Source organism: Orycteropus afer, unplaced genomic scaffold (genome assembly GCF_000298275.1).
Source record: "Orycteropus afer afer isolate SDZICR_OR568_19922 unplaced genomic scaffold, OryAfe1.0 scaffold00075, whole genome shotgun sequence".
NCBI classification, from domain to species: Eukaryota; Metazoa; Chordata; class Mammalia; order Tubulidentata; family Orycteropodidae; genus Orycteropus; species Orycteropus afer.
Genome location: NW_006921662.1, coordinates 8,262,783 through 8,271,859, shown reverse-complemented (window position 1 = coordinate 8,271,859; position 9,077 = coordinate 8,262,783). Strand labels below are relative to the sequence as shown.

The 9,077-nt window shown below is 47.8% G+C and overlaps 1 protein-coding gene across 1 annotated transcript in view; it reads left to right on the top strand.

Annotated features, from left to right (window-relative positions):
* Positions 1–4,115: 4,115 nt before the first annotated feature.
* LAD1 (ladinin 1) overlaps positions 4,116–9,077 on the top strand; it is an 8,895-nt gene continuing 3,933 nt past the window's right edge. Inside the window, exons 1-4 of the mRNA XM_042780977.1 lie at positions 4,116–4,123; positions 5,510–5,647; positions 7,048–8,002; positions 8,515–8,619. Coding sequence (XP_042636911.1) covers positions 4,116–4,123; positions 5,510–5,647; positions 7,048–8,002; positions 8,515–8,619 — 1,206 coding nt within the window. The remainder of the gene's footprint in view (positions 4,124–5,509; positions 5,648–7,047; positions 8,003–8,514; positions 8,620–9,077) is intronic.

The following is a 9,077-nucleotide window of genomic DNA, read 5'->3' as shown; positions in this document are numbered from 1 at the left end:
GAATCATGTTGCTCAGAATCAAGGAATCTTGAAGGCTCAGCCAAGCCCAGCCTGGGTGTGGCCAGAGAGAGGAGTGGCAGCTTTATGGGCCGCTTTCCCCAGCATGTGTATCCCTCAGCTTTGGAGAGTAAGAGCTGTTTCTGAACTTTGCACTACAGTCAGCGGGCCCCTCCAGAGGAAGGGAGGGCTGAAAACCCAGCCTCAGATCAAAGCCAGCAGAAGATGGAGTTCCTAAGTCTAAATAAGGGAAGGGTGGGATATCAGAGCTTGGCTCATAAAGGCCATCAGTGTGTGTGTGGGGAATGAACAAATGGATGATCAGTCCAAAAATACAGAGCTCACAGGAGTTCTATGAAGCACCCCCCCCCCCCCGAAAAAAAAACCCATACCCACTGTCATCAAGTTGATTCCAACTCATAGTGACTCCCACTGGGTTTCCCAAGCAGCAAATCTTCCACAGAGCAGCTGTGGGTTTGAACTGCCAACCTTCTGGTTAGCAGCCAAATGCTTTAGGTGCTGCACCACCACAATGCCTTTATGAAGGTCCAGGGGAATCTTAAATTCATGGTCAAGGCCATGGAGAGAGAACTTTGACCAGGCCCATCTCTGTCTCCTTTGAGGCAGAGCAGAGATGTGTCTGAGGAAGGAGGAAGTGAGATTTCCACCAAGAAGAGCTGTCTCTTTGGTCACAATTGGGATGTTCTGGAAGGCTCCCTTCCAAAGGCAGTTCTTTCCCTGTGGGTGATGGGCAGGTATTCACTTCCCCTTGCTCAAGAGATGGGCAGATTGCTCTTGGGGGGCTCAAGACGTGCTCCTCCCTTGGTGCTCTTTCTTGTCAAGGTGGAGATTTGGCAACTCCCCAGAGTGAAGCAGGCTGCTGAGAGTTGATGTTTACGTATGTTCATCCCCCATGTATGGTACTTGTTGTGTGCCAGACACCATGCTGGATACTAGAGAGAAAGATGCCCTGTCCTTCCTCCAGGACTTCTTCAGTTTCTTTTTACCACTGTCCTTCATTCACCCATCTTTTTCTTTTTCTTTTTTTTTTTTTTAAAGCAAAACTTAAGATCCGTGTATTTATGACCTGTAAACTATACCCCAATTTAAAAAGCATCCCCTGAATCCATATTTTTCTCTAGCTAACGCCCCATTTTATTTGATTTTCTTCTCAAAATGGTTGTTGGTAGTTGCTAATTCCACTTTCCTGGTTCCCATCTCTCCTCCCGAAGTAGTCAGGCGTATGGCCCACCCATGGAAGCTGCTCTTCGCAGGTGACCAGGGACCTGTGTGCTGTTAAATTCATGCTCACTGCTCTGTCCTAGTCTTCTTTGCTGTCACAGCATTTGACAGAGGACCTCACTCCTTTCCCCATGTCAATACCCTTCCTCGCTTTTCCTCCAATCTCTCTGGCTGCAGCACCTCGATCTCCTTTGGTCCTCACTGGTTTCTTCTCCTCATTCTGAACTTTCCAGAAACAGAACTGATTTCCCTCTCCCCATTGCTGTCGTTGGATGGCTCAAATGGTTTGCTCTCAGCTACCAGCTGAAAAGTGGACGGTTTGAACCCCCCCAGCAGTGCCACCAAAGAAAGCCCTCGTGATCTACTTCCATAAAGATTATAGCCAAGAAAACTATATGGGGGCAGTTCTACTCTGTAACACATGGGACCACCATGAGTCAGCATTGACTCAATGGCAAGGTCTGGTTTTTCATTTGTACTATCCTCCTGACATCACACTAAACTTCCTCTCCTGATCTTCCCCATCTTACTAATAGTAGCACAAAGAATTTCTCAGGCCAACAATCTGGGAGTCTTCCTTGATCCTTCTTTTTGCCTCAACTCTCCCTCCTCTCTACCCCATATTGAATCCATCAGCAAATCCTGCTGGCTTTACCTTCAAAATATGTCTCACATCCACCACTTTTCCCCATCCTCAGTTGTAGCCACCATAGCTCTTGCCTGGACCGTTGCAGGAGCCTCTTGACAGGTCTTCCTCCTCCTCTCAATTTTTTTCTCACACAGAAGCCAGAAAGATCTTAAAAATATAAATGCAGTCCTGTCATTCCTCTGTGTAAAACTTTCCAATGTCTCTCCAGTTCACTCAGAATAAAATCCACATCCTTTACTTGCTCTCTGGAGCCCTCTGCTTGGGCCTTCCCTTACTGTCCAGCCTCACTGCTGGCCAATCTCCCCTCACGGTGGCTTACTCTCTTTCCCTGGATACGCCAGCTCAGCTTGCTCACACCCAGAGCTTTGTACTCACTGTTCCCTCCTCCTTCTGGAGCACCCTGCTGCCAGATCCAGCTCTGTCGACTCCTTCTCATGAACCAGGTCTACTCAGGAAGGCCTTCCCCCTCCCAGTCATCTTTCACATCATCTCTGACCTTGTTCCATTGTCTTTGTTATTTGAAGTCATTTTGTTCATGTGTTTGTTTCCTGGCTCCTTGTCTGACTCTCTCTTTACACCGGATATGTGCTCTGTGAAGGAAGAAACCCTGTTGGTCTTGTTTGCCACTGTATTCCAGCCCCTGGACTCGTGCTTGGCACATAGTAGGTGCTCACACAATATTTGTTTAATGAATGTTGGGTGAACAAAGGTGATTCTGGACCTAGAAAAAAAAATCAAGGTCACTGTGGAGTTTTTCCTCATTTTAGGAAGGAAAAGTAAGGAAGAGAAAAGAAAGTAACTTGCCTAAGGTCAGGGTGAGGAAAAATCAAATTCACAAAAGTCTTATAAAAGATTCCATGGGGGAATCTTCAGGAAGCTCCACAGATACATTTTATGTGCAATTCAATTTATGAAACTTGTATTTTTATATGTGTTTTATACATGCTATTTTTATATAATTTTTAATAAAGTTATATAATATAAAATGCTATAGAATTTTATACACACACACACACACACACACACTATATTGTTGTTGTTATGTGCTGTGGAGTCAGACCTGACTCATAGCAACCTCTCCTTGGGTTTTCGAGGCAGTATCGCTATGGAAGTAGATTGCCCAACCTTTCTTCCGAGGAGTGGCTGGTGGGTTTGAACCACCAGCCCTCTGATTAGCAGTCCAGTGCCTTAGGCACTATGCTACCAGAGTTCCTATATACTATATGTTGTTGTTGTTATGTACCCTTGAGTCAGACTCGACGCATAGAGACCCCTCCTTGGGTTTCCGAGGCAGTATCACTACAGAAGTAGATTGCCCCATCTTCCTTCTGAGGAGTTGCTGGTGGGTTTGAACCACCAGCCCTCTGATTAGCAGTCCAGTGCCTTAGGCACTATGCTACGAGAGCTCCCTTATACACACTATAAATAAATAAATAAGTAAATAAGTAAATAAATAAAGTGTGTGTATATATGTGTGTGTGTGTCTATATAAATATATATGTGTGTGGGTATATATATATGTGTGTGTGTGTGTATATATATATGTTTTATATATACTATTTTTATACAGTTTTTCTCTGAAATGGCACTCTAAATCAAGGCATGGTTACATGGTGAGTCCCTTTAGGCTGGGTGGTGGGAAAGGAGGGGGGAACAGAGAGTAGAGAATTCAGCACCTGATGGTGGCAATGGGAGTAACTGCAGTAACTGGGAGAGAAGGGACTATTTTGAGAATCTCCCAGTGTGGGCCCTAGTCAGAGTGAGGCTCTGTACAAGGGTCACCCAACTGATGGTCACAGCTTGCTACTCTGCTGTTCAAATCCTCTCTCACCTCATTCTGAAGTACAGCCTCTCCACCCCTCACAAACTCAGTGCCTTCTGACCCCTTCTGATCCTGTAGACTTAGTTAGTCCAGCCCCCTGCCTGGACTGTTAGTTTCTCTCCACTCATTCCTGTTGAAATCCTGCTCATCTGCTGAGATCCAGTGCAGGTTCAGTCTCTTCCAGGAGCCCTTCCTGCTAATCTTGGCCCAGAATTGTCCTCTCTGCAGAGCAATTGCTGCACCCTGGTTGCTATTGGTGTGCATGCCTCTTTCTCACTAGACTGCAGGTATCTTAGGGCAGGGAGCCTGCCTTATTCTGTGAATGTCCATGGTTGCTGACCTGGTTGCTGGCCCATTGCATTTGCTCTTTGGTTGGATTAGGAGGTTGGGTGGATGGAAGACAAGATGGGCTGGTAAGCAGGTGGATAAGTAGGCATGGGTGGATGGAAATTGGTAGGAAAATAGGAGGGTGGCTCGGTGATGAGTGCTTGGCTTGATAGGTGGCTGGCTGGAAAAATGGGTGACTGAAGGAGTTGGTGGGTAGTTGGTCTCAGGAGTGAAGGATGACTGGGGATAGGACCCAGAAGTAGGTGTGCAGAGTTCCCTTGCTCTACAATTGGTGAAAACTTGTTCTATAAGGTGAAGGAAATTCAGAGTGAAGGGAAGATGATATTAGAGTCCTTTTAGGTATAATTGCTCTTCTTTGTGAGTCTCCTCCTCCTAAAAGCTAAGAAATTACATGGGGAATTGAGTAACTCTAATGAAGTTTCTCTGTGATTGTCTATTGAGAGAGATTATCTAAGAATCTCAAGGCCAAAAGGGGAGAAATTCATCTACCTGCTTCAAGCAGAACAAGCCCATCCACCCACATTCTTAGTCATCTCCAGACAGGGAGGCCCTGTGTTCCCACTCATCAATGCAGTCAAATCTGGAGTAAAGTCCAAGCCACTGGTTCTCAACTGGGGCAATTGTGTCCCCATCTCCCCACTTAAGGAACACTGGGCAATGTCCAAAAACATTTTTGATTGTCATGATTGGGTCATGCTACTGACATCTACTGGGTAGAGGCCAGGAACACTGTTCAACATCACACACCGCACAGGACCAAACCCAAACCCATTGCCGTTGAATCGATTCCAACTCGTAGTGACCCTATGGGACAGAGTAGAACTGCCCCATAGGGTTTCCAAGGCTGTAAATCTTTATGGCAGCAGATTGCCTCATCTTTCTCCTATGGAGTGGCTGGTGGGTTCAAACCAAACTTTCAGTTAGCTGTCAAGGGCTTAACCACTGTGCCACCAGGGCTCCAATGCACAGGACAGTTCCCTACAAAAAAGCGTCAGTAGTGCTGAGATGGAAATGCTCATCTAACCCACATCTTTGCAGCTCTAATGGAAATTGAATAAAAATATCATGGAGGTATAATTTAAGCCATAATTGAAAATTTAAGCTTTCTAGTAATGTTGCAAAAAGTAAAAACAAACAGGCAAAATCAATTTTAATATATTTTGTTTACCCCAATATAGCCAAAATATTATGTAAAACATTATCATTTAACATGTAATCAGTATAAACAGTTATTAAAGAGATACTATACATTCAGTTCTTCATTAAGTCTGCAGTATGGTAGTGTGTTTTACACTTACAGCGGGCCTCAGTTCAGACTAGCCACATTACAGCTGTCTGTGCACAGAGCTGGCCAGGGGGTATCTTGTCTATTCTTCCTGACCCATAGAAGCCCTGTGTGGGAGGGGATGCTCAGCCTTCCCTGGCTGCACTGACGCCCCCTCCGTCCACAGCCTGGCCAGGCAGAGGAGTCTAGAGGACGAGGAGGAGCAGCAGCGGGAGCGCCGGCGGCGGCATCGCAACCTGAGCTCCACTACCGACGATGATGCTCCCAAATTCACCCAGAACGGAAACCAGCTGCCTGCAGAGAGGTGCTGGGGTCAGGGCGGTGGGGGTCAGTGTGTTGTGCCCCTATCTCAGGCCATGGCGATTGACTCAGCAGCCCCAATACACCAAGTGTAATATATTTGACCTGCCCAGGGTATGGAGACCCTGGTAATGAGGCTGAAGGGTATGAAGATGAAACTCAAGTTCCTCACCTTCCCCAGGGCCCTCCTCAGACCTGCCAGATTCCACCTGCCTCATTGCAACAAATGCTTATACCGTTTATTTAGCCCTGCCATGAGCCGTACTTTGCTAGTACATTTTATGGACATAGCTCACTTAATCCTCACAGTATCTCTAACAGAGAGGTATTACCAACCCATTTTACAGATGGAGAAACTGGGTCAAAGAGCACTAAGGTGATGTAGTATGATCATCTGGTTAAAGAGTGGCAGGGCCAGGCTTTTTGTCCAGATGTGTCAGGCTCTGTGGCTAAACTATTTATACAACTATTTATACAGACTGCCTCACCCTGACTCTCCCATTCCATAATCAGCATCTGTGAGGAAGAAGGGGGGGCGGTTAGTCTTGCCACCTAGACTTTAGGGTTAGAAGGAAAGGAAGAAGAAGGCCTGGAATTTACTGAATGCCACCTATGTGTCAGGACTGTGGTAGGCCATCTCACGGGATGACTCTCATTTCATCCTCCTAACAAGCCCAGTTTGCCGATGTGGAAATGGAGGCTCAGTGAGGTAACTTGCCTGAAATCACACTCATGTCTGTGTGAATTCCCAGTTAGTCCTCTTACCTCTGCAGAAGTAAAAGGAGGGTTAAGAGGGTGATGAAAAGAATGACAAGAGCTGTAGGTTTTGGACAACCCTCTCACATTGCTCTTGCTCCCTTGGGTGCCCCAGAAGGGAGGACAGGATCTGAGCCTTGGGCTGCACCAATACCTGTGGCTGCCACCTAGTCTTGGCTGCACCCAGGTGATTGATAAAGGTACTGGGTGGTAATTGGAAGTCTTGGGTTTTATTGTCACTCTACCGCTAATTAGCTATGTGGCCTTTGCCAACTTCCTGAATCTCTCTGATTTTAATCCAAGTTCTAAAGGGCAGTGATTGTGCTTATTCCTTTGACCTCACAATGTCTACACAGGGCCTGGCACATTAAAAAGTAGGTAGGTGCTCAATCAATGTTTTTTGATTGAGACTAAACATGGAATGATTGGACCTTGTAGGGGTTTAGAGATGTTTTTTGAAAACATGGAGTACTTTGTTCAAATACCATCTTTGAAGTCTAATATGCAGAGAAGATAGAAGGGATCCAGGGCCCTATTCTCTCCCTCCCTCCCTGGTGGCCCTGGAGGCATCTCCATTGAATCAGGTATACCCCAGGGTCCTTTCCATGTCTGATACCGCTGATTCTGTCTCCCACTCTTCTGACTCAGACTGCCCAGTGTGGAGGAAGCAGAGGCCCCAGAACCATCCTCCCAAGCCTCCAAAGATGAGGATGAGGACTTCCAGGCCATTCTCAGGACACGGCACGAGCGGCGGCAGAGGCGGCAGGTGTTGGAGGCTACACAGTTTCCCATCCAGGACAGGCCGAAGGCAGAGGAGGGCAGAGACAGCTCGGGTCCTGGGTGGTCAGAGCAGCAATCTCCAGTGCCCCAGAAGGATTTGGATGCTCCGCCTCGCCGAAGATTGAGCCAGGAGCAGCGGGGCCCCTGGGCCAGGGAGGAGGAGAGCTCGGTGGGCAGAGAGCCAGGAGAAGGGAAGAAGGGGGTCCCAGAGAAGGCCTTGGCTCCAGAGAAGACCCCAGTTTCAGAGAAAACCTCTGTTACAGAGAAGATGTTCACATTTGAGAAGAGGTCAGTCTCAGAGAAAACCTCCACCTCAGAGAAGGCACCCACCCCTGAGAAAATAGCAGTGTCAGGAAAGGCAACAGGATCAGAGAAAAGATCCATCTCAGAGAAGAGACTGCTTCCAGAAAGAACAAGTGTCTCAGAGAAGACACCCACTCCTGAGAAAACCTCCATGTCAGAGAAGAGATTCATCTCAGAGAGGAAATCAATTCCAGAAAAAACAAGTCCCTCAGAGAAGACATTGAAATCATCAGGCTCAGAAAGGAGACTGGTGTCTGAGAAAGCTTCCATCTTTGAGAAGTCGCTGGTCTCAGAGAAGACCCCAGCCACAGAGACAAAGCTGACCCTTAAGAGGGCAGTAGTGTCTGAGCAGCCCCAGGCCGGGGGGCAGCTGTCTTCTGACGTGGCCCAGCCTGCCACCATGGAGCAGAGAAGAAGGACACTCTCTGAAAAGAGCCCCCCTCCCTCTGCAGAGCCAACAGAGCAGAGGGAGTCAGACTCTGTAACTGTGGCTTCCCGCCTCCCGTCCTTCACACTCCAGGTTGGCAGTTCTCTTGTCCCTCTCACCCTCATACCCTCCCTAGCCTTTCCCTCTAGTCCTACCCAGATGATCTCTGGCTCCCTGGCACCTCCTGCCCTCCTGACTTCAGGCTGGCCTTAGCAGTTTCTTCTCTCCCTTTCTGCTTCCTGCCACTGTCAGGATAGGAGGCCCTGAGACAGGCTCTGTGGCAGGGAGTACCTGATACCTAGTGCCACATCTGCATCTAGGGCCTGGACTCCAAAACCCCAGTAGATTTTTGGGAAGCCTCAGATCCTTCCAGAAGCTCCTCTGGAACGTGCTGTCTTGTAGCTTGGCCCCGTAGGACGGTGTCTCCACCCCCACAGCAGAGGCAAAAGGGAAGGAGGCAAGAGAGGGAGCTCACTCACACTTCCTCCTGCAGCTCTTGCAGTGAACCAAGCCATGTGGGGTCCCTATGGCTAACTTGGGCTCCAGGGTTGCTGGAGCCTGATGAGACCCCTAACCTCCTGTGATGTTTCCCCTGCTCCATCCAGGTGAAAATCCCTAGCAAAGAGGAAGAAGCAGACACAACCTCATCCACCCAGATCACCTACAGCAGCTCCCTCAAACGCTCCAGCCCCAGGACCATCTCCTTTCGGGTGAGAGCCCAAGATCCCCTTTCCGATCCCTTGAGGGAAAGCCAAGGAAACCAGCATCCATTATGACATACGGATGGCCAAGAACAGAAAAACTCAAAACCCACTGCTGTTGAGTCAATTTGGACTCACAGTGACCCTACAGGACAGGGTTGTTGTTGTTGTTGTTATGTGCCATCGAGTCAGCCCCAACTCATAGAACTGTCTTATAGGGTTTCCAAGGCTGTACATCTCTATGGAAATAGACTGCCACACCTTTCTTCCACTGACCTTTTTATTAGTAGCCAAGGACTTCAGTCACTGTGCTACCAGGGCTTTCCTAAAGAATAGAAAAGTTGGATTAAATAAAAGAGGTTAATGACCCAGATTGGAAGGAAGGTTGGGCAATCTATTTCCATAGAGATCTCCGAAACCCAAGGAGAGGTCTCTGAGTCAGAGCCAACAGGAAGGCAGTGAGTCGT